The 26,290-nt window shown below is 40.9% G+C and overlaps 1 protein-coding gene across 3 annotated transcripts in view; it reads left to right on the forward strand.

Moving 5' to 3' along the window:
- The window catches only part of slc35b3 (solute carrier family 35 member B3), a 106,136-nt gene that overhangs the window by 44,261 nt on the left and 35,585 nt on the right, over positions 1-26,290 (forward strand). For 2 of the 3 annotated variants that reach the window (XM_060823144.1, XM_060823147.1), the window contains 4 exons: positions 6,523-6,610; positions 18,426-18,605; positions 19,692-19,950; positions 20,125-20,246. In XM_060823144.1, the coding sequence (XP_060679127.1) occupies positions 18,532-18,605; positions 19,692-19,950; positions 20,125-20,246 (455 nt within the window). In that variant the 5' untranslated portion in view covers positions 6,523-6,610; positions 18,426-18,531. The remainder of the gene's footprint in view (positions 1-6,522; positions 6,611-18,425; positions 18,606-19,691; positions 19,951-20,124; positions 20,247-26,290) is intronic. The other variant, XM_060823146.1, reaches the window with a different exon arrangement.

A 26,290-nucleotide genomic window follows, 5' to 3' on the forward strand; every position in this document is an offset into this window, starting at 1 on the left:
CTGTGTGCAGTTTGTACATTCTCTGCGTGGGTTTCCTCCTAGTGCTCTGCTTTCCTCTCACATTCTAAGGATGTACAGGCCAGGTGAATTGGCTGTGCTAAATTGCTCATAGTTTTAGGTGCATTAGTCAGAGGGAAATGGGTCTGGGTGGTTTACTCTTTCGAGTGTCGGTGTGGACTTGTTGGGTCGAAGGGCCTGTTTTCACACTGTAGAGAATCTGTTAATCTGACTTCCGGAAGGAACAGGCTCCACAAATATCCCCTTCCTTAATGATGGAGGAGCCCAATACATCAGTACAGAGGATAAGGCTAATGTATTCACAACGATCTTCATCCAGAAAAGCCAAGTTGAAGATTCACCTTGGCCTCTTCCTGTGATCCCCAGTATCACAGATGTTCAGCCAATTTGATTCGCTCCATACAATATCAAGATATGTCTGAAAACACTGGATATTAAAAACATTACAGCAGTAATACCAAAGACTTGTGCTCTAAAACCAGCTGTGCTCCCATACAAGCTATTCCAGTACAAATAAAGCACTGACATCTAACCAGTGGTAAAACATTGCCTAGAGCAGGACCAATTCAATGTGGCCAATTAACACTGCATCAGTTGTCCCTCAAACATCATAAAACTGACAGAAGGTGTTGGTTGAAAATGTGTTGCTGGTTAAAGCACAGCAGGTTAGGCAGCATCCAAGGAATAGGAAATTCGACGTTTCGGGCATAAGCCCTTCATCAGGAACCTGATGAAGGGCTTATGCCCGAAACGTCGAATTTCCTATTCCTTGGATGCTGCCTAACCTGCTGTGCTTTAACCAGCAACACATTTTCAACTGTGATCTCCAGCATCTGCAGACCTCATTTTTTACCTGACAGAAGGTGTTGCCTATCAAGCAGCATTTATTCAATAATCAACAGCTCACTGATGCTCAGTTTTGGGATAGAACAAGGCCAATTCAGTCCCTGAACTCATTACCGCCTCGATCCAAAAATGGATGAAAGAATTCCAGACAGAAAGTGAGGATGACTGCCCTTGACATCAAGGCAGAGTTGACCAAGTTTGGCATCAAAGAAACCTAAAATAACCGGGGTCAATGAGATTCAGGGAACACTCTTCACTGGTTGGACTCAAAAAGCAGTGATTCCTCAGGGTAGTGTTCTTGACCAACCATCTTTAGTCACGTCATCAGTGACCTTCCCTGCACAAGATAAGTGGTGGGGATAATTGGTAATGAATGCACAACATTCAGCATCATCTGCGTCTAATCACGTACTGAAGTGCTCTATGACTGTATGCAGCAAGATCTGGACAACATTCAAGCCTGGTCTGGTCAGTGACAAGTAACTTTCATATCACTTAAGTACTTGTTACTGACTAGCTCCAACAAGAGAAAATGCAACCAAAATCCTTGACTTTCAAAGGCATTACCATCACTGAAGTAACATCTTAAGAGTCACTATTGAATAGAAACTGTTCCAGAGCTGTCAAATTGATCCTGTGCCTACAAGAGTGAATTAGAGGCTGAGAATTCTATGCTAATTAATTCATTTCCTGATTTCTCAAATCTTGTCCACTAGCTGCAAAGTACAAAGCAAGTGTGTGATAGAATAGTCCCCATTTGCCTGGGCGAGTACTACTCCAACATTACTCATGAGTCTCAACACCATCCAGGACAAAGTAGCCCACTTAACTGACACATTATTCACCACTTTAAACATTCACTTCATCCAGCACTGATGCACAGTAGCAGCAACGTAAACCATCTATAAGATGTACTGCAACAACTCACTACTGTTCTTCAGAAAGCACCTTCCAAACCTGTGACCTCGGCTATTTTAAAGGACAGGACAGCAAAAACATGGGAACACCACCATCAACAACCTCCCCTCCATGGTACACAATGCCCAGGTGTGGGATGCATGAATCAGAAAATCATGAACCCACAGCATTATATTTTGCATCTATCAAATTTAAACTGGCATAAGTTCAAGGTCTGTGAATTCCACTTCATACCAGGCGCACCCAATTAGGAAATCAGGCCTTTGATGCTAAATATACTTAAATTAATAATAAAGTTTCCTATACATTAAAATGGGTAACGCTTGTTTGTCAGAAAACAACAAAGGTTCTAATGAAATCATTGGATTCAGATAGCATTCCATAAACAACTAACACAATAGCGTCTCAACTTACAAACTTAATCCGTTCCGGGACACGGTTCGCAAACCGAAAAGTTCACGAACTGAATCAATTCTTCCCACTTGAATTAATGTAATTCCAATTGATCCGTTTCGCCATGTCGTACTGCTTAGTGAGATCAGATGCGTGAGCACCATTTTCGTGTTTAGCTATTATTTCCTTCTTCCTTTCCACAGTAATAGGTTTAGGCTTCTTAACACCACTATCACTACCACATTTCACTTTCTTGGGAGCCATAATGAGGGCTAATTTAATGCGAAAAACAACAAAAAAAAGCATTAGAATGCTTGGACTTAGAAATGAACGATGTTCACAGCTCGTGCGCCAAAGAAGAACTGAATGAGATCACGCAGGGCCTGAGAGCTTTTGCATTCAAAGCGCTCATAGCAAAGCAGAACAATGAAACCACGTGGTCACACACGGGCTTTTTGCGTTCGTACCTTCGTTTGTACCTTGAATTTCGTACGTACGTTGAAGCAAAATTTTACGTACAATCCTGTTCGTAAACCGATTTGTTCGTGAACGGGGTTGTTCGTATGACGAGGCGCTACTGTACTGGTCTTACTTGCTTTATGATTTTATCTAACATCTTCAGTTAAATGGTGGACATGCCAAATTACATATTCATCATTCACCTTCAGGATGATAGTACAGAATGGTATCAAAATGTAGACATAGAAATTGTTTTGAGACCTTCTTTCATTAAATTAAAAGAGCACTGAAGTATAGCTTGTCAGAATATGTAAAACTAGTTTTCATTAAAAAAAGGTTTCGTTTAGAGCTGTCAAATATGGGCCTTTCCAATGGCATGGTTTTATATGAAGGAAAAGGTTGAGACAAATTGAAAACCCACTGAGCTTAGTAGTGGTGTTTATTTTCAAAGAGTGGCTACAAATAAACAGGTTACAATTTTTTTAACCAAAATGAATGAGTGTCTCACTTGAAATGGGCAAGACTAGATAGCGCCTGCAGAAATGACAAACAAGCTTACATCAACTGCCTCTGCTGAGCATTGTGAGGGACAAATATACTAGCAGAATTGGCAAATTAAATATATACCAGTGGACGTCCCAAAATTTCCACGGGAAAGCAAGTAGCACCCCCTAGAGAAGAACCCAAGAATGTGCTACCATGACATTATTATTTTAAAATACACAAAAAAAAGGAGTTTCATTTGGAAATAGTACATTCTGAAGGGAAAACTTTGAAACACACGAATACTGACTGCTGTGTACATTTTCTCTTAGACGTGGAATTAAAAGTTATCAACAAGAATATTAGTGAGCAATAAGCATAAAACAGAGGACCTTGATCATATCTGTTGCCTGGAAAAAGCTTGAATTCCGATTCAACTATAATTCAAAAATGACCTATAAATGATTGTCTTGATTTCCTCTGGGATTTCAAAACCCAAGAATAGAGGAGGATAAATTACAAGAATCCATCAAAACTAGAAGATGAATAATCTGTTACAAGTCCACACACAGCAATAGAAAGCGTCAGTATGCAGACCATATTACAGAATGAATATGAATACAACATCATTTTCTCTTAGGGATTTTCACACAGAATGCAGTGAGAGAAAATAATAAATTAATTCTTTGTTTGCTGAAGCACTCTTACCTTATCTATCATATTATCAATCAAAACTATGACATGAAAGTATAAAGGACTGGGGATACAAAAGATTTCATATAAAATGAGTTATTAACAATATTGTCAATATAAATGGAAAACTCTAGCCAAACCATTAAAGTGTCATAAAGTGCAGAAATGCTGCTTGCAGGCATTGTGAGAAATGTAAGGCCATAGTCCTACAGTCACATATCAGACAAAAGAAGGATGAAGCTATCTGTGGAACTGTCAAAACTACTTCAGGAATGCATCAGGAGAGTGAATTCACCTGATATTAAGGGAAATAAATATGAGGCATCTCCTCAGACTCATAGCATGTTTGGAAAGGAAGTAATCACACCTCAGCCAGAGAAAATGCCATAAGGTATTCCCTACATAACATAACAGGATTGCTGGCAAAATGATTTATATTAAATGTCAAAATAGTATCTTTAAGATTACAACAGACTCATTTCTGCTCCTTGTTTGAAAATCAAATAAATAACTAAAATTGCATTGCCTTATTTGAATTATTGCAATTACTTCAATCTGATCATTTTGGTATGAAAAGATGCTTATATTTTATTGCAGCTATATGTTTACTGACAACCACACTTCTGTAACTGTCTGAAGACATAGATACTACAAGTTGGATCATTTTTACTGGGCACTCCCTGAAGTGCTGTACTAATAATTTATGCATGTGTATACCTCCTCTCAACACTACTATTGGTGCATGTCACAAAGACTTGTTAAGCTTACCAGTTGAAAAGGTCTCAAGGTAATGATAATCACGACAGGTATTAAGATAACAAAAAAACTACTTTGGGGTCATGGTGTGTGTAAAATTTAAATTACATATATATTTTAAGTGAATAAGGTTCTGTTTGCTGTGGCAAGCAGTTATCATAGCATTAGGAAGTTGTTAGAAAGACTAACATTTCTTCTCGGTCGCAGGCAGTTAGTTCTATGTTTGCTAAGAGCAATCACGTAACCAAACATCACCAATACTAGGCTTTCTTCAGGCAATGGGAGATTGTTTACCCCATGAAGAGGTCAGGGCATAGAAGCAGGAAGCAAGGAAATTTGTTTCCCATTCCTGGCTCCGTCGTGCTCCGGGATCATTTTCCCAGAGTTGGTATGGTAGGGATGGGGGCTGTTTCAAGGCACAGCAGGGCAAGTAGGAAGCATTCAATTCAAGGAGCTAAATGCTAATTAGGTGTGATGTCAGAATTTCCCAGTATGCCTCCAGGTCCATAGAAGTGATGGGGACCAATTGCATACAGTCAGGCAGCAAATGCTCCAGGTTGGGTCAGGGGCCTTCCATGAATGTGTGGCTAAATGATGACATATTTCTCACCACCACCAGGAAATGGTGATGAAAGTCTTGATTATTTTAAATATTAAAAGGTTGGAGAGAGGGTGTTGCCATCTCTAAGCACACCCTTCCTCATTTGCCTACAAAGGCAGTCTATTGCAACTCCTGAGTTAAAGGAACTTCCATTGCCCCTCCAGGTTCAAGAGGGAGGCCAAAACGTGCAAGGGAATACAGGGAAAATGAGGAGATATTAAGAGAGGTAAGGAAGGTGAGATACGTTGGAGTGGAGATCCGCAGGTCCCTGAAGAGAGCAAGGCAATTAGGTCAAAGAAGGCAAATGGAGTGCTTTCCTTCATTGGATGAGATACTGAACATAAAAGCAGGGACATGATGTCAGAACTATGTAAGACACTGATTAGGGCACCGCTGGAATTTTGTGTAGAGTTCTGGTCACCATAACAAATAAAATACTCAAGGACAGTGAAGATTTACAAGAAAATTAGGGCAAGAAAATTGTAGTCATTGACAAAAAATAATAAGCAAGGATTCTTCCCTTAGTACAGAGGAGGGTGACTTAATTGATGTGTTCAAAACAATGAAGGACTTGGATGGAGTGGACAAGGAAGACCTGTACACTTTAATAGGGATGTTAATTACTGGGGATAAAGATTCAAGATGATTGGTAAAAAGAATAGAGGGAACCTGAGGAAAATCATTTTCACCCAGAACAGGCAAGGTGCCTGGATATCACTACCCAGTCTGATGGTTGAGGCTCTCAACTCATTTATAAGGAATCTAAAACTGCACCTGAAACACTCTAACCTGATATACTATGAACCAGATATTGGAAAATGGGATTAGATTGGATATCTTGTTTATTCAGCCAGTGCAGACACAATGCGCTTAATGTACTCTTCCTGTGCTGCAATTATAGTTCTATGGCAAGCCTATGTACAATTCTTAATTGGACAGTCCTTGCTGACAGGTTGGCTATTGAAAGGTACGCATTAATTTGAAAATGATGTCTTGCATACCAGTGTTGCCCTTAAGATGTCAGAAATAGCTCAGATTAGTGAATTCACGAGTATGTGATGATTTTTTAATTGGGGTAAATGAGAGTCATGGCCAATCTCTTGGCCCAAATATTTAATTTTACAAGTGTGTTGCATTATACCTTTGGGTTTAATTAGTGCTGAAGACATTTAAAATATTTTACTTAAATCTTCAACATTAATTAACTTCTGAACAAAAAACATCCATACTGTAATTTTTGAGGAAGTTTATTTTATTTCTCTCTCAATCCAATCTGCCTTTCCCAACCATTATTTTGTTTCCTACACATTGTTTAAATCTAATTTCAATTTCCTTCTTTATGTTCCCTGGTTTAGACTCTGTGCAGCTCAGTGAGGAATTTTCAACCTGAACACTTGAAGCATCTGGCTGTTTCTTAATTTGTTCCCAGTTGCCCTGCTGCAGGTACTGAGCTTAATCGAATGTCCAATAATATTATGCTCTGCTCATAAGCTCATGAAACCTTTGAGTAGCAGTCACAAGGTGAACAGCAAACACCATTCCTTCAGCACTGACAGCATAATCTGAGCTGGTGTTCTGTTATTTTAAAGAGAAACCACATCTGACTTCAAAATATCTTCAAAAAGGTATAAAAAGAAACAGCAAGTCACCTATTAATTTGTGGATTGCAATGCCACAGTACTCTATTAAAGCAAAGGCTTACTATTGCTCAGTAATTTGGAAATGTTAGCCTCTGCCTTGGAATGGTTTCACGAAGTTACTTATTACCATCCTCATGTAAGTTATAAAATGTTGTGTCCAAACCAAGCACATCAAATGGATACCTGTCTACCTCTGCAGCCTCCCCGCTTCTTCAACACTACCTGTCCCTCTACCCACTTTTGTGTTATGTGCTAATTACAACAGCACTGGACAGGAACTGGAAAAATTAGATTGAGGTGGCTGTTTGAGGATAAATCCACATCTGGCATGTGGGAGTCTTTTTAAAAATTGTTGATCAATGTTCAGGACCAGCATGTTCCTGTGAGGATGAAAGATAAGGATGGCAAGATTCAGGAAGCCTGGATGACAAGAGATAACAAAAGCTTAGTCAAAAAGAAAAAGAAAGCATATGTTAGATTTTGGAAACTGAATCAGACACAATCCTTGAGGAATATAAAAGAAATAGGAAAGATCTCAAACAGGAATTAGGAGGGCTAAAATAGGCCATGATATTTTGCTAAGTAGGATTAAGGAAAATCCCAAGGTATTTTATACATATATTATGAGTAAGAGAGTAACTAAGGAAAGGGTGATCCACTGCCTGGCAGCTCTGATGAAGAATCATCTAGCATTGAAACATTAGTTTGCTCTTTCTCCATGGGTACCGCCTGACCCGTTGTGATCTCTGGCATTTGTTGTTTTCAGTACAGATTCCAGAATCTGTAGTAATTTGTTCCTACATTGATGTTAGGGTGTGTTTTGTGCCAGATATGTTGCTGAGAGTAGTTCAATGCGCATTATGACCTCTTTTTTTATATATAATTCTTCCCTTCATTGTCCCATGCTAGAACTTTGAAAAGCTAATTACTGCTGTGATAGTTGTTGAATGGAATCTTGTGCTCTGCAGTAAATACTAGAAAACTTCTCTTTTTAAGGGATCACAATAGCCAATAATATTCCCACCCCCCACCCCACCGAAACAGCTCCAGCATGGTTAGGAAGGTAGTGGTCTGATTCCCTACCACTGAAAGTGATTGGAGGGAGTGTTTCTAACCTCTATTTGTTAGTCTGTTTGTCTGAAAACATCATATCTCACAAACTGATGGGTTTCAATGCAATCTGGTGTGCAGATAGCATATTGTTCAAGGAAGAATTGATTAGATTTTGGAGAAGACATTCATTAAGACCCTAATCCTGGAACTTTTTAAAGGTTCTGTTAACATTGCAAGATAGGGTGACTTCTTTTAGATTGTTTTAGAATATTGTTGTTGATTTTAGGCTAATGCAGATTGTCTCATCAGCTTCGGTGACTTTGTCACAGCTGTTAAAATGTGAACAGATTTTTGCAGAGAACATTGCTGTTTGTGAATTGGCCTGAAACCTCATAAGTCATATGGAAGCTCTTAACAAAATAATATACAGAAAAGCACTGCAATTTTCAATATTTGTATAAACTGGACAAATCAATTTGGCAAAGATAGTCTGGAAGATGAGCTCACAAAGACTATTAGAAACAATTTTTTGGAGCAGTATATTCTGCTGCCAACTAAGGAGCAAACTATTTCACACTTTTGTGCACGGGATGAATTACTTAGAAAAGGAGACAGGTGGCAAATGTGATCATGACATATTAGAATTTCACATCCATTTTGAGGATGAGAAGTGCCAAATTGAATGAATAGGCATAGAATACTGTGAAAATTACTGGTAGGTCAGATTAATGGACAGATTTTAGAAACCAGCAAGGAATGACTAAACTAAATAAGGATGGAGAAATCAGTGTGTGAGAGGAAGCTACCTAGAAATATAAAAGATAGTTAGAGTTTGTTCAGTGTTTAGAAAGGAAAATGAGTAACTAAAGCAAGTGTTAGTTCCTTAGAGGGTGAGAATAGAGAATTATTAATCGGAAACACAGGAAAAGTGGAATCACTAATAAGGTCATTTAAATTGAATTTTACCAAAAACCAATTCAGTCAGTTGTAAGGAGTTATATGAGGATCTGTCTCTGTAAGCTCAAGTGAGCTGCTAATGCTATTCTCCACATCTACCCTCATTAGCCATCAATCTGTCTCCATAATACCCTGTTTGTGCTACTGTGTGCCCACCAGCCAGCAGAAGTACCTCCCAATGTCACAACCCCCTTAGCAAGGTGACCAAATCCTAGACTAATAGTTAATGCTGCTCTTGACTTACCATGCCAGCATTCCCTGACCGGAACCTCTCACCCTGACTGATGCCTCCTCACAACTCACCATCCTACTAATTTCTGTGTCATCTGCAAACTTCTTGATCATTTAATTCTAAATTATTAATGAACGCCAAAAGCAACAAGGACCCAGCATCAAGTCAATTGGGGTGCTACTAGAGGGGAGACAATTATATTAGCAGGATTGCCATTAGAGTTTTAGTCTAGAGACCCAAATAATATTCTGGGAAGACAGGTTCAAATCCCACCATGACAAATTGAATTTGAATTCAGAAAATATCCACAACCAGGAGACTTTGAGACATGGCCGTTTATTTGACACGCAGTGGGTATACTCTTGACACACTGTATAGGTGTAACATTGACATAGCATGGTGCCAACATAGTAAAATGCCCACTACTGTGACTGATCACTACTGTCAACCATTAGAAGCTGCCTGGCCTTGTATTAAAACTAAACAGAAAGGCAAGACAGAAGACTTTGACCCTTCAAGTTCTGAATGAGGCAGTGAAGTATTAAAAAGCAGGGCAAGGCAAGGCAGAAATGTTATGAGCATAGAAGTAGATGCAAAGTGAGTTACCTCTGAGATACCAAGCAAGGATCACAATAATTATTCAAATAAGGGACAGCTATAAGTAATTTGGCTCCTCAAATTTGCTCCACCATTTAATGATATAATACTTAATTTGATTACTCCACATTCTTGCCTACCCCCTAATCTTTCACCTCCATTGCGTACTAGGAACCTATCTCCATCTGCTTTAAAAATATTCAAAGCTTCTCTTCCTCAAAAAAGTATTGGAAGCAAAGTACCAATATCCTTTGGTTATTGACCCCTCTACTAATGAAAAGGAAGTGTTCTCTTGTCCATGCCCCTTAGTCTTACACACTTCAATCAGGTCCCTTTCAAACTTCACTGCTCTAAAGAAAACAATTCAAGCCTATACAATATTTCTACATAGCTTAGACCCGCCAACGCAGGCTGAATCTTGGTCAATGTCTCCTGCATCCTCTCTAGTGCAATCATATCCTGCCTATAATGTGGTAAGAAGAACTGCACACAGTACTCCAGAAGTGGCCTAACCAGCATTTTATATAGTTCCATCACAATTTCCCTGCTGTTGTATTCTCTGCCTCAGCTAATAAAGGCTAATACCCCATATGCCTCCTTAAAACAAAACTGCTCTCACACCCTCAAGAATCTGTGGATATTCACATCAAGGCCCCTTTTATCTTCAGTACATTCCAAAGTATTACAATTCATGGTGCAATCCCTTGTCTTGCTAGCACTACCTAAATGCATTATCTCATATTTTCCAGGTTGAATTCTATTTGCCACTGCTTTATCCACCTTACCAGTCTATTGATATCCTTCTGCAGTTAATGGCTAGCCTCCTCATGATTTGCCACCTCTACCAATGTCTGTGTCACCTGCAAAACCTGATTATTTAAGTCCAAATCATTAATGTATATGACAAACAGCAAGGACCCAGCACCAAGACAACTAGAGGGGAGACAATTGTTTTAGCAGTATTATCACTAGACAAGCAGTCTAGAGACCTAAATAATATTCTGGGGATAAGATGCCATGGCAAGTGGAATTTGAATTTAAGAAAAAAATCTACAGTTAAGATGACCATGAAATCAGTTTTGGGGATAAATCCATCAAGTTCTTTCAGGAAATAAATTGCCTTCTTTGCTGGTCATAGAATCATAGAGTCATAGAGCTGTACAGCATGGAAACAGACCCTTCGGTCCAACCCATCCATGCCGACCAGATATCTCAACACAATCTAGTCCTACCTGCCAGCACCCGGCCCATATCCCTCCAAACCCTTCCTATTCATATACCCATCCAAATGCCTCTTAAATGTTGCAATTGTACCAGCCTCCACCACATCCTCTGGCAGCTCATTCCATACACGTACCACCCTCTGCGTGAAAAAGTTGCCCCTTAGGTCTCTTTTATATCTTTCCCCTCTCACCCTAAACCTATGCCCTCTCGTTCTGGACTCCCTGACCCCAGGGAAAAGACTTTGTCTATTTATCCTATTCATGCTCCTCATAATTTTGTAAACTTCTATAAGGTCACCCCTCAGCCTCTGACGCTCCAGAGAAAACAGACCCAGCCTGTTCAGCCTCTCCCTGTAGCTCAGATCCTCCAACCCTAGCAACATTCTTGTAAATCTTTTCTGAACCTTTTCAAGTTTCACAACATTTTTCCGATAGGAAAGAGACCAGAATTCCATGCAATATTCTAACAGTGGCCTAACCAATGTCCTGTACAGCCGCAACATGACCTCCCAACTCCTATATCAATACTCTGACCAATAAAGGAAAGCATACCAAAGGTCTTCTTCACTATCCTATCTACCTGTGACTCCACTTTCAAGGAGTTATAAACCTGCACTCCAAGGTCTCTTTGTTCAGCAACACTCCCAAGGACCTTACCATTAAGTCTGGCCCATCCACAATTCCAGACCCACAGCAATGTGGTTGACCCTTAACTGTCCTCTAGGCAATTAGGGATCGGCAAGAAATGCTAAACCATCTCGTAAATGAATTTTTTAAAAACCTTGCAGTCACAGAAATACCCCTTTTCAATCACTTTCTGCCTTTCAGCCAATTTTGAATTGAATGCAATGGACCCTTACCTTCTTGACTAGTCTGCCATGAGGGCCCTTTTGAAAAGGCTCCTACATCAACCATATTAAATGCAGTCTTTACCATTAAAAGCACTCCCGACTACCTCAAAAATTCCATTAAATTTGTCAATCACAACCTTTACAAAATTAATGCTGACCATCTTTGATTTATTTGTTTCTCTCCAAGAACAGATGTTGTCTGTCTCTCAGAATTATTTCTAAAAACGTCCCCTCCACCAAATTAGATTGACTGTCCTCTAACTTCCTTGTCTATCTCTTCCACCCTTTCATAATTATGGGATAACATCAGCAGACTTCCAGTCCTTTGAACCTCAGCTGTGATCAGAGAAAATTACTGCCAGGGCATTTGATACCCACCTTCAAGGTTGTTAAATGCTCTAGTACCTCCTCTATATGTTAATTTCTTCTGAGGGGCACTCTGGTCCAATCCATGTGATGGATGTTTGTCCCTGCACACAAACTGTCCTGGCAACAGCATTATAATGAAAGGTAGCAATACACTTTAAAGTGCAGCTTTAAAGTTGGCATCAGTAAAGTAACAACCTCACTGCATCATCATGGCACTGTCAGTGGGACTGATGACAACTTCCATGGACCAAGGTGCAAGTGATCACTTCCCATGGACTGCGACTGCTGTCCATGTTTGTGGCTTTGAGGAGGAAGTTGGAGCCAGCAGCTACCCACTCTGACATTCATGTTATCGCTAGAGAATTTCTCATTTCTTCTGATTTTGGCACATGTTCCTAAATGACCTGCCATTACCTGTGATGTTCAGGAGTGGGTAAGATTCCATTCCATGCATTGTCTTCAGAGCAGAAGGTACAAATTATATCCCAAAAATGACTGAAAACCAAGAGGTAAAATATATTGGTAAACTAATAGAATTCAAGGTTGATAAACCTCCTGACCTGATGGCTTCCACCTCAGATCCTAAAATAAGTGGGTATAGAGATAATTGATACATTGGTTATAATTTTAAAAAATGTCTGAGATTCTGGAAATGTTCCAATATATTAGAAAATCTCTCATGTAACACCTCAATTCCATAAAGGAGAAAGAAAGTAAACATGATGCTATAGGCCCACTCGTCTATCATTGACATGGGAATGTACTAGAACCAATTAATGAGGAAGTAATAGCAAGGCATTTTAAAAGATTCAAGGAGATTCAATGTGGTTATATGGAAAATAAATCACATTTTCAAATTTATTAGATTTATTTGTAACAAATGAGGAAGAGGAAGTGGAATCTGTAAATGTCATTTTATCTGGATTTCCAGAAGGCATCTCGTGTAAGTAAATGAATTATGATGAACTTGTCCATCTTGGTAGAGAGAATACAAAAGGAGCTTTCTTATTTTTATTTATTTATGTGGATGTCACTGGCAGGGCCACCAGTTATTGCCCAGGAAAATGTGGTAGCGAGCTGCCTTCTTGAACTGCTACAGTCCATGTAGATTAGATTACTTACAGTGTGGAAACAGGCCCTTCGGCCCAACAAATCCACCCCAGCATAACCCACCCAGACCCATTACCTAATACTAGGGGCAATTTAGCATGGCCAATTTGCCTAACCTGCACATTTTTGGATTGTGGGAGGAAACTGGAGAAAACCCACGCAGACACAGGGAGAACATGCAAACTCCACACAGAGAGTCACCTGAGGCGGAAGTTGAACCCGAGTCTCTGGTGCTGTAAGGCAGTAGTGCTAACCACTGTACCACCATGCCACCCACTGCTGTAGGTACATTCACAATTCTGTTAGGAAGCAAGTTCCAGGTTGTAACACTGCAATATATTTCCAAGTTTGGATAGTGTACATATTAACATAAAATTTTGCTGGGTTAGCCAAAATGAAATTAAGTTAAATTGAATGAAACATACGAAGCCTAGTAATGGCCTAATAATGTAAAAGGTCACTTATTTTAAAGCATTTCTTTGTTCAGCTGAAGGAATACATATGTATTTACATCAAGCCCCATAACTCAGTAGTAATGGACTGATCTGTCACAGTAACTTCAGTAAAGCTGAAGTTTAGTTTAAAGAGAGACACAGTGAATCTGATGTGATTATGTGGGCCATTTATCAATTGAATTTGTGATTGTCATAGAACTGTGCTGTGTAATTAGCATACCATTGATTAGGTGACATATAGCAGGAGCAAGCTAAAGTAGAGGTCAAAATTCTTCAAAAGCAAAAGACAAGCCTCTTTCCAAAGAGACACAGGTAAATGATTTCCAGACATTGCTGATAAAGTATTGTACATTGAACATGAATAGAGGATTGGCTAACTAGTAGAAGGCAGGGACAAGATTAGATTAGACTTAGATTAGATTAGACTTACAGTGTGGAAACAGGCCCTTCGGCCCAACAAGTCCACACCGACCCGCCGAAGCGCAACCCACCCATACCCCTACATTTACCCCTTACCTAACACTACGGGCAATTTAGCTTGGCCAATTCACCTGACCCGCACATCTTTGTGACTGTGGGAGGAAACCGGAGCACCCGGAGGAAACCCACGCAGACACGGGGAGAATGTGCAAACTCCACACAGTCAGTCGCCTGAGTCGGGAATTGAACCCGGGTCTACAGGCGCTGTGAGGCAGCAGTGCTAACCACTGTGCCACCGTGCCGCCCACAAAAGGCAACCTCCAATGAATGGAGTGTCACATGGATCAGTACTTTGACCACAATTATATCAATATATGTGAATGACTTGATCAGGAAAGTGGATAACATAAAAATAGTTACATGGTGAAGATGAAAGAGTATGCAGAGGGAAATATATAGGTTAAGCAAATGGGCTTAAAAACTTGTTAGATGTAATATAATGTGGAAAAATGTGAGGTAAATGTACATTGCAGAAAGCATTGAGAAGGTGAACATTATTTAAGTGCAGAAAAAAACAGATCAAAAGACTTGGGAGTAGAAAAATCACAAAAAGCTAGCATACAAGTTCAGCGGGTAATAGGAAGGACAAACAGAATGTTGGCCCACTAAAAACTGTACGTAATGAGATTGTCAATGATAATAGGGAAATGGCACACGTTGAATAATTAATTGTTCAGTATTTACAACAGAAAAGGAGAGCTCATAGGAAGATCTGGGGAAATTAATACTGGATTGAGAGGACTGAATAAAATTAATGTACATAAAACATTAGTTATGAGGAAATTAATGGAATTTAAGAGGATAAATCCCCAGGATCAGACAATATCCATACATAAGAACATGGAGCAGGAATAGGCCATCTGGCCCTTCAAGCCTGCTCTGCCATTCAGTAAGATCATGGCAGATCTTTTCATGGACTCAGCTCCACTTATCCACACTCTCACCATACCCCTTAATTCCTTTACTGTTAAAAACATTATCTTAGCTTTAAAAAATCCAATGAAAAAGCATCAACTACTTCACTGGGCATGGAATTTCACAGATTCACAATCCTCTGGGTGAAAAAGTTCCTTCTCAATTTGGTTCTAAATCTGCTCCTCCTAATTTTGAAACTATGCCCTCCTGTCCTCCTTTCACCCACCAGTGGAACCATCCCCTCTATTTCTATCTTATCTATTCTCTTCATAACTTTATATGTTTCTATAAGATTCCCTTCCCATTTTTCTAAATTCCAATGAATATCATCCCAGTCTACTCAGTCTCTCCTCATAAATCAACCCCCTCAACTCTAGAATCAACCTAGTGAACCTCTTCTGCGCCCTTCTAGTGCCAGTATATCGTTTCTCAAGGAAGGCGACCAAAACTGCATGCAGGACTGCAGTTGTGGCCCACCACCCTAGACAGCTGCAACATAACCTCCCTGCTTTTAAATGCAATCCCTTTCGCAATGAAGGAGAAAATTGCATTTGCATTCCTAATTACCTGTTGTGCCTGCAGATCAACCTTCTGTGAGTCCTGCACAAGGACAGCCAGGTCCCTCTGCACAGCAGCATGCTGCAATTTTTTACTATTCAGATAATAGCTCTTTTTACTGTTATTCAAACCAAAATGGATGACTTCATATTTATTAACATTGTACTCCATCTGTCAGAATAATGAAGAACGTAGGGAAGCACATTGTGAACATCCTAACTATAATCTCTCAGCGTTCTCTGAATACAGGAGTTGTCCTTCAGGATTGGAAAATTACATGTCACTCTGATTTTTAAGAATGGCAAAAGAGGAAAATCGGGAATTACAGACCAGTTAGTCTAATATCTGTGGTGGGAAAGTCATGGCAAGTTTCCTTTCATAATCTCTTTCAGTAGCACTCATAAGCTGATTTGTGGCCGTTTGCTGGTCTTTGTATCTTTCTTATTCAGCAGGATCTTTGCTTTTTTTTATGTAAGCATTTTGTAAGTCCTTTCCTTTAGTTTTATGCTGTCACTTATCTCTTCAGTTGCCAATGTTTTTTTTTCCGAATAAAGGATTGGGTAACTGAATGCCTTGAAAATCTTCAGTTAATGAAGGAGTGCCAGTGTGGATTCATGACAGTAGATCATGCCTCATTGAATCATTTTGAATGGGTGACTGAAGTCGTGGACAGGGGAATGTCTATGGATGTTGTTTATTTGGATTTCCAGAAGATATCTGATAACATCCCATATAAGAGACTGTTAACTAATATAGAAGCACACAGAATTCAGAACTGACATGGCTAGGAAATTGAGTAGCAGGTGACGGAACAAAAGTACTCAAATTGGCGAGATTGTCTGGGGTGTCCCACTGGGAACTATGTGTTGTGAGGAAAATCACCAGCCTCAGAGTCAGAGTCAAGGTTCAACGACAGATTATATTGAACAAGGAAATACCAGAGTTCCGGGTGTTCATTGTAAACATTGCATAATCGTTGACAGTTTTGATGCAGCCCAGCCTTTGTTAATTTCAGCACGGTCGTTGTCAGTTTCAGCGCAGACCTGGTCAATTTCAGCATCTGTGCAGAAGTCCATTACTGTAGTAATGGGTGTTAATCGCTCTTCGGACCTTGAGAAGGACAATTACTGAAGCCCTGGCTATTAGCACTTTGTATTGAGTCCATATCAAAGTTAGCATTTCTATCAAAGGTGTTGGCTGGACCCAGACATTTTGCGATACTCATGTGTATTCTCTCCCCCACCCACCTTAAACTAATCAACTGAGTTGTGAATGCATTGTGCTGGCATTCTGGTGGCCCCAGGCAGTATCTGTGTTTGCTCTGCTGTCTCTATCCATATTGTGGTCCAGCAGCCATCTTGTGTGTCAAGTGGCCAACTTATGGCTCAGTGGCCATCTTGTGTGTCCATGTGCTCTAGTGTCACACTGCCCCGTGCCATCTCCCATTTCATGAGTTAGGCCCATAATTATTCACATTACTTATTAATGACTTAGGTAATGGCATAGAAAATCATATATCTATATATGTTGATGACACAAACAGACAGTATTATAGGCAGTATTAATGATAACATAAAATTACAAAGGGGTATTGATAGATTAAGTGAATGGGCAAAACTGTGGCTAATAAAGTTCAATGTACAAACAATGTAAGTAAATTGATGTTATCATTTTGAACCAAGAAAATATACATCAGGATACTTTCTAGATGGTGTTAAATTAAATCTAGTGGATGTCAAAAGGAACTTGAGGGGGCTGAAGTGCATCGATCTTTAAAATTTCAGGAAAAGGCGCAGAATCTATTCAAGAAAACAAATGGTTGCTGACCTTGATATCTAGAGTACTACAGTACAAGAATGCAGACATTATGCTGCACTTATACAAAACCTTGTCAGACCCCACTTGGAGTACTGTGGTTGGATCTGCGCACCACATCCTAGATAAGATATATTGGTGTTGGAGAGGGTATAATGCAGATTTACAAGAATGATGCCTGAACTTCAGGGACTCAGCTTTCAGGAGAAATTATGCAAATTAGGCCTGTTTACACTAGAATTTAACATGTTAAGGGGTGATCAAATTGAAGTCTTCAAGATGAAATAGGAAAAGTTAGTGCAGAGAAACTATTTCAACTAGTTGGGGATTTTCGAACTAGATAGCATAGTCTGAGAGTTCAGGCCAGCTCATTCAGGAGAGGTGTTAGGAATCACTTCTAAACAAAAAGGGTGGAAGATGTTCGGACCTCTATCCCACAATCTACAGTGGATTTTTCATTGGAAATCTGAGACAGATAAATTTTGTTCAACAAAGATATTAAGGGATATAGGTCAAAGACAGGCCACAAATCAGTCAGCATCTGGTGGAATGGTGGAACAAGCTTGAAGGGCTGAATGGTCTACCCCTGTTCCTATGGCTTCAGGATTAAGGATGGTTTGACTATGGTTCCATGGTTGGTTAATACAGGGCACAATCAGCAGGGTTAGCCCCATTCAAGGCAGGTGGTCCTTAAAGGGGTGAGTAGGTTTTCTTGGAAGATTATGCACTTCCTCCAATACGCTCAACAATTCCCAACAGAGGTCCTGTGAATAAGCCTTCCTGAATGTCACAAATATTTCTATTTGGCCCATCTCTGATCTCTCTAGGATACTTTAAGAGTGACTCAAAAGTGTTTCTGTAGTCCTCCAAGGAGTTCCACATCGTGACCGAACACAAGTGTACAACAAGTGGCAATATGACAGCAAACACACATTGAACTTGCAACATAACAATTGACACAAAGTGAATTAACAAGGCAGAATCACCTGCTCTTATCTTTCAGGAAGTTGACGAAATAAACGCCCTGAATAAATAGCTACTGCTCAGACTGTAAAAATCATTCCTGATGAAGGGCTCATGCCCGAAACGTCGATTCTCCTGCTCCTCGGATGCTGCCTTCTCCAGCATCTGCAGTCCTCACTTTCTTCGACATAAAGGCAATGGCTAACACTGAGACTCCCAGGTAAAAATATGATAGTGCTATTCGTTAATAATTTGAATACCTAGCAATGATGCACAGTGCAAAATCTATGTATGTTTATATTGCCATCTCGGATCGTCTGTTTGAGATAAATTTCGAGAATGCTACCTCGAGACTCTGTCATATTGTCTTGCACCACCGGAATGGGTGATTTACAGTAAATAAATTGCAGAATATTGCTACCTTTTTTATATTGGAATCTCAATTCGGCGGTTCTGTCCTGAAAAATGTTTCCAAATGGCTTTACTGACTGGTATTACCCCTTTTTTAAAAAAAAATCGCAGTTTGAGCTTCTTGCCCTGAGTCTGGGGCATCTGGCAGCACTGAAGAGGTGCTCCCGGTGTCCAACATCCTTGGGTAGGGAGATCACTGAATCCAGTCCCTGCAGTGGGTTCAGTCCTGAACCATCGGGAGAAGCGGAGCGCATCGCTTCCTAAAGCTAACTATCGTGATACGAACTAACAACAAGCGCCTTCAAAGACTCAACCTGTGGAGTTGAGGGTGAGATGGGAAAACGAATTTCAATGACATGGGGGGGGGGGTCCAACAATTGCTGATTTCCCCCTCCCTGTGCGACACCGAAAAGTTGGCCCGCAACTTTCGGGGCAAAAGCCGAAGAGCCACGCAGAGTCCGAGCTACTGCGCAGGCGCGGCGGCCGTTTCCAATCCCGCCCCCTCACTCTGGGCTGCGGGTGACCAAATGGGGCGGGGTTGTGAGCGCGGACGGCGAGGTTCGCCCCGCCCCTCCCGCTGCCCTCAACACGGATTGGTCAGTGGGTGGGAGGACTCCGCGCGTGCGCACCAGCGGCCGTGGCGATGACAGTTGGCAGGTGGTGGGGGAGGGGAAGTGAGGCCTATAACCCGGACCTGGATCGTGCATCTATGGTACCGGTTTGTAATGATGACTAAAGATCGATGATATCAGAGTAGGGGGGGAGAGAGAATGACAATTACAATGATAAGAATAATGAAGCAGTGACCCTGTGGGGTCATTTCACGATTTCCTTCTCCGGTGCCGGTTTGTGTTGTTTTTTTTCTCTCTCTGTTTATCAGATTTATTTTAAACAGTTTGCCGGCCGGCCAGCGCTCCCGCTGCGGCGACTGGTGGCAGCGGCTTCTGCTGCAGGAGGGGGAAGCAATGAGTGGCTCCAGGAAATACATCTCCATCAGCGTGCCCGATAAACCCGACTCCATGTCCCCGCATATCAAGTCGGCGGAGGAGCTGCGGGTGATCGGCTTAAACCTGAGCGACTTCTCCAGGACCGTGCAGTTCCTCATCTGTGTGTCCGGAGTCTTCATCTTCTATCTCATCTATGGATACCTGCAGGCCAGTGTTTCATCTGCATGCTTTGTTTTGTTTTTAAAATATGTCCACACACAATAAACGTGCCATATTTTGCCATTGTTATTGATCACTCCCATAATTGTAAACGCGGAACGACACAAAAAATGCTTTCAGAATTTGTTGCACTCCCTGAAATTAATCTGTTGGGTTTTACAGGAGCTCATCTTCTCTGTGGAAGGCTTCAAACCATTCGGATGGTACCTCACTCTGGTACAGTTTGCTTTCTACTCCACCTTCGGCCTGATCGAACAGCAGCTCACGCAGGACAAGAGGAGGAGGTAATTTATGGTCGGTGATTGTTTGTTTTCGACGCATGTGGTAATCCCTTTTGCAATTTTGTTCAACAGTCCCTACCAAGCAATTTATGAGTGAGACTTGCTGAGATTTTGAAGGGGAAAAACTTGTTACTCTAACCCTGTGCAATCGTTTACGTGCCGTCTCCAAGTGTTCACAGCTAATCATCTCTTCAAATCTAATCTAAAAATCTGGAGGTGGTCAGGTGTGATCAGATGAAATGACCGTTTGCTGTGTTCATTAGTAAACAGCAACCACAGTGATGCTTTGAATGTCTTGGGGCGGATCAGAACTGCGCATTCAATATTGATTTACTGTGCAATTTTATTTTACCTAGAGAATGCAAATCCATGGTACCAAGCAAGAGTTTAAGGCAACTACTCCATAATTTAATCTGTAGAGGTCACACTCCTTGGTAATATGCAGTATTGCTTGTCTGTGTTTCTGCAAAAGGGTGAGAGGTTTGTACTGAGGCCAGGAGGTGGAGGCTGGCTGAATGACGGTCCTAACTTGTTCTGAACTTGTTTAGCATACTTACTTTGGTATACAATAGGTGCAGGAGTAGGGCATGCTGCCCTTCGAGCCTGCACCACCATTCAATATGATCATGGCTGATCATCCTTAATCAGTAAGGTAAAAACAATGACTGCAGATGCTGGAAACCAGATTCTCGATTCGTGGTGCTGGAAGAGCACAGCAGTTCAAGCAGCATCCAAGGAGCTGCTCCTTGGATGCTGCCTGAACTGCTGTGCTCTTCCAGCACCACAAATCCAGAATCCTTAATCAGTATCCTGTTCCTGCCTTATCTCCATAACCCTTGATTCCTTGAGAGTTCTATCCAACTCTTTCTTAAATGAATCCAGAGACTGGGCCTCCACTGCCCTCTGGGGCAGAGCATTCCACACAGCCACCACTCTCTGGGTAAAGAAGTTTCTCCTCATCTCTGTCCTAAATGGTCTACCCTGTATTTTTAAGCTGTGTCCTCTGGTTCGGCACTCACCCATCAGCGGAAACATGCTTCCTGCCTCCAGAGTGTCCAATCCTTTAATCTTATATGTCTCAATCAGATCCCCTCTCAGTCTTCTAAACTCAAGGGTATACAAGCCCAGTCGCTCCAGTCTTTCAGTGTAAGGTAATTCCGCCATTCCAGGAATTGACTTCGTGAACCTACGCTGCACTCCCTCAATAGCCAGAATGTCTTTCCTCAAATTTGGAGACCAGAACTGCACACAGTATTCCAGGTGTGGTCTCACCAGGGCCCTGTACAGCTGCAGAAGAACCTCTTTGCTTCTATACGCAGTCCCTCTTGTTATGAAGGCCAGCATGCTGTTAGCCTTCTTCACTACCTGCTGTACCTGCGTGCTTACCTTTATTGACTGGTATACAAGAACACCCAGATCTCTCTGTACTGCCCCTTTACCTAAATTGATTCCATTGAGGTAGTAATCTGCCTTGCTGTTCTTGCCACCAAAGTGGATAACCATACATTTATCCACATTAAACTGCATCTGCCATGCATCTGACCACTCATTTAACTTGTCCAGGTCACCCTGTAATCTCCTAACATCCTCATCACATTTCACCCTGCACCCAGCTTAGTATCGTCAGCAAATTTGCTAATGTTATTGCTAATACCATCTTCTATATCATTAACATATATTGTAAAAAGCTGCAGTCCCAGTACTGTTCCTGCGGTACCCCACTGGTCACTGCCTGCCATTCCGAAATGGAGCCGTTTATCACTACTCTTTGTTTCCTATCAGCCAACCAACTTTTAATCCAAGTTAGTACTTTGACCCCAGTACCATCCGCCCTAATTTTGCTCACTAACCTCCTATGTGGGACTTTATCAAAAGATTTCTGAAAGTCCAGGTACACTACATCTACTAGATCTCCCTCATCCATCTTCAGTTACATCCTCAAAAAATTCCAGAAGATTAGTCAAGCATGATTTCCCCTTCATAAATCCATGCTGACTCTGACCTATCCTGTTACTACTATACAGATGTATCATTCTTTCATCCTTTATAATAGACTCCAGCATCTTTCCCACCCCCACTGAGGTCAGACTAACTGGTTATAATTTCCTGTTTTTTCTCTCCCACCTTCCTTAAAAGGTGCAACGCCTGCCATTCAATTAAACAGGGTTTGTTCCAAGAAACATAGGTAATTTTCCATGCTTCCTGTTGCTTAATCCAAGAATATCTGCTGGTAAATCTTGGTCTGGAGGATTACTTCATGGAGATGAAAGGTGAATTGAACAGGTCAGTGTGGAGTGGTGATTGAGGCACAGCAATTACATTTTAGAACTGGCAGAATTACTTTGGATTACCTTGCTGAAACACTGATTAGTTTGATAATGTCATTGAACTATATCGTAGAATTGTATCTTATAATTCGGAGGCAGTCTAACAAATTTGATTAATATTTTTGAAGGGGTGACCAGGAAATTAGATGAAGGTAGTACAGAAAACATTGGTTACATGGACTTTAGCAAGCCCTTTGACAAGGGACTGCATGGTGGGTTATTGAGTAAGGTTAAACCTCACAGGATCCAGGGAGAGATGGCCAATTGGATACAAAATTGGTGTGATGGTAGATGACAGAAGGCTGCTTTTCAGACTCAAGGACTGTGACTAGCAGTGTGCCAGAGGGATCATTGCTGGGTCCACTGTTTTTCATCATTTATATAAATAATTTGTCTGAGAATTTAGGAGTTATGGTAGAAAGTTTGGCAATGAAATTAAGATTGGTGGTATGGTGAAGAATGAAAGAAGTTATCTGGGAATGCAGCGAGATCTTGATCAACTGGGCCAGTGAGCTGAGGATTGGCAGATGGGGAGGGGATGGTGTAGTGATATTACCACTGGACTGTTAATCCAGAGACCCAGGTAATGTTCCAGGGACCTGGGTTTGAAGCCCACCATGGCAGATGTGGAATTTGAATTCAATTTTTAAAGTCTGTAATTAAGAGTATAATGATGACCATGAATCCAATGTCAATTGTTGGAAAAGCCCATCTGGTTCACTCATGTCCTTTAGGGAAGGAAACTATCATCCTTACCTGGCCTGGTCTACATGTGACTCCTGACCCACAGCAATGTGGTTGACTCTTAACTACCCTCTGGGCAAGTAAGAATAGGCAATAAATTATGGTCTAACTAATGACACCCACATCCCATGAATGAATTAAAAAATAAAGTTTAATTTAGATAATGCAAAGTGTTGCATTTTGGTAAAGCAAACCAGAGCAGGACTTACACAGTCGATGGTAGTGCCCACAGGACTATTATAAAACAAAGAGCTAGGGGTACAGGTTCATCGCTCTGTGAAAATGGAGTCACAGGTAGAGAGGGCAGTGAAGCATGCTGAAAGCTTTCTAGCACTCATTGTTCAGAGCATGGAGTTTAGGAGATGGGACATCTTGTGCAACTGTATAAGACATTGGTGAGGCCACATTTGGAGTACTGCATGCAGTTCTGGTTGCCCTGCAATAGAAAGGATATTATTAAACTGGAAAGAGTGCAGAAAGTATTTACTAGAATGCCACCTGGACTGGAAAGTTTTTAGTTATAAGTAGCAGTTAGATAGTCTGGGGTGACTGATTTTTTTTTTTCCCCTGCAGTGAAGGAGCATGCGGGGTGACTTTTGTAGAGATTATATAAAATCATGAGAGGCATAGATAAGGTAAATAGCAGACAGTTTATCCCATGATAGGGGAGTCTAAAACTAGAGGGCATTGGTTTAAGGTAAGAAGAGAGAGATACAAAAGGGTCCAGTGGGACAATATTTTCAGTCTGGTGAGTGTCTGGAACAAGCAGTCTGAGGTAGTGGTGGAAGCGAGTACGATTTTGTCACTTGAGAAACATTTAGACAGGTACGTGGATGGGATGGGTGTGAAGGGATGTGGACCAAATGCAGACAAGTGGGACTAGTTTAATTGTGCAAACTGGGCGGCATGGGGAAGTTGGGCCAAAGGGCCTATTTACATGCTGTAGATTTCTTCACTCTGTGTGGCATGAAGTAGGGTATTTTGTCCAGATGTGTGTGCTGACTATATGTTACACTGCCTATTCAATCTCTTTTTCCTGCTCCCTACTTACTGCTTACAGTTTTTTCTTTGTAAGGTTTCTATTGAATCTGCTTCCATTACCAGTCGAGTATTATTTTTCAAATTATGGCAGTAAGTGGTTGTGAGCTGAAACAGTTTGGTAGGTAGAATAAATACAGACAACATTAACTATAGTTCTAAATGACATGTAGGAGCAGAAAGGCCCACCCATCCTTGCACAAATCATTGAAGGTAACAGGACAGATTAAGAAACAGTTAATAAAGTTTGTAATTCGTAGTGTTATAAACATCAAAATAGGATACAAAAACAAGAATGTTATAGTGAACCTTTCAAACATTCATTGAGCCTCAGCTGGAGCATTATATCCGATTCTGGTGTCAATGCTAAAAGATGGATGTAAAAGCTTAGGAGATAATGTAAAAAAGGTAATGGTAAAAACTTGGTGGCTCATGTGGAAAGGCTGGAGAAGCTGGAGCAGTTATCCTTAATGACAAAGGCTGCAAGAAGCTTTGATTGCAAATGTTCAAAGTCATCTGAAGTCTGGATAAAGTAGGTCGATAGGAATTGCCGATTGACGAAAGTGTTGAAGCCAAGGCCAAATCAGTTTAAAATCGATAGCACAAGAACAAAGGGAAGACCGGAGAAAAACCTATTTACACTGTGAATGGTCAGTATGGAATATGCTGCATCACTGGGGATCAGTGACTGGTGGTCACTGGCCTCAAGGATCCGTGTTGGGACCACAATTGTTCGTAGAAGACTTGAAGTTGGGGACCACGTGTTATGTGTCAAACTTTGTGGATAACACTAAGATGAGTGGTAGAACAAAGTATGCAGAGGACTGTGAAACTTTGCAAAGGAACATAGTTTACTTGAATGGGCAAAGGTCTGGCAGATAGAATACAGTGTTAATATGTGAAGTCATCCATTTTGGTAGGAATAACTAAAATAAAACCTATTATTTGAATGGTAAGAAATGCAGCATGTTGATGTGCAGAAGGACCTTTGCAACGTTGCAGATGCAACGGGTACTTAAGAAGGCAAGTGGAATTTTGTCCTTCATTGCTAAAGCGATTGAGTTTACAAGCAGGGAGGTTATATTGCAGCTGTATAGAGTGCTGATGAGGCCACACCTGGAGTACTGCATGCAGTTTTGATCACCTTACTTGAAAAAGGATATACTGGCACTAGTAGAGGGGTTTCACTAGGTTGATTCCGGAGTTGAGGGGACTGGGTCATGAGTGACTGAGTAGACTGGGATTATATTCACCAGAATTTAGAAAAATGATTGGGGAGTCTTACAGAAACATGAAATTAGGAAGGGAATAGATAGGATAGAAGTAGACAGGATGTTTTCCCCCAGCAAGTCAAACTATTACAAGAGGACATAGCCTCAAGTTAGTGGGAGCTGATTTAGGACCGAAATGAGAAGGAACTTCTTCACCCAGAGGGTTCTGAATTGATGGAATTCACTGCCCAGTGAAGTAGTTGAGGCTTCCTCAGTAAATGTTTTTAAAGTTAAGATTATTTTGAACAGTAAAGGAATTAAGGGTTATGGTAAGAGGGCCGGTAAGTGGAGCTGAGGCCACAAAAAGATCAGCCATGATCTTATTGAATGGCGATGCAGGCTCGAATGGCCAGAAGGCCTACACCTGTTCCTAGTTCTTTTGGTTCTTATTTCCATTGATACCTGTGGCAAATTACCCCTTTTCCTTCAGTCCTTCCTTTCCTCTGGTGTATATACTTTCGCTGAGCACTTTGAAAAGTTGTTTTGATAGTCCTCCACTGTTCATCAATTGTCCTGCCATAAAGTCTTTGCATTCAGTATACTTTAACCAACTCCCTCATCCTATTGGATCCAATCCTGGTATTGGAGTTTATCTTCACACTTTCCATTTATGCTCTGAATTCAATCATACTATGATTGCTCCTACCAAGAGGATCCCTAACTATGA

The sequence above is a fragment of the Hemiscyllium ocellatum genome, chromosome 4 (assembly GCF_020745735.1).
Source record: "Hemiscyllium ocellatum isolate sHemOce1 chromosome 4, sHemOce1.pat.X.cur, whole genome shotgun sequence".
In the NCBI taxonomy this organism is placed as follows: domain Eukaryota; kingdom Metazoa; phylum Chordata; class Chondrichthyes; order Orectolobiformes; family Hemiscylliidae; genus Hemiscyllium; species Hemiscyllium ocellatum.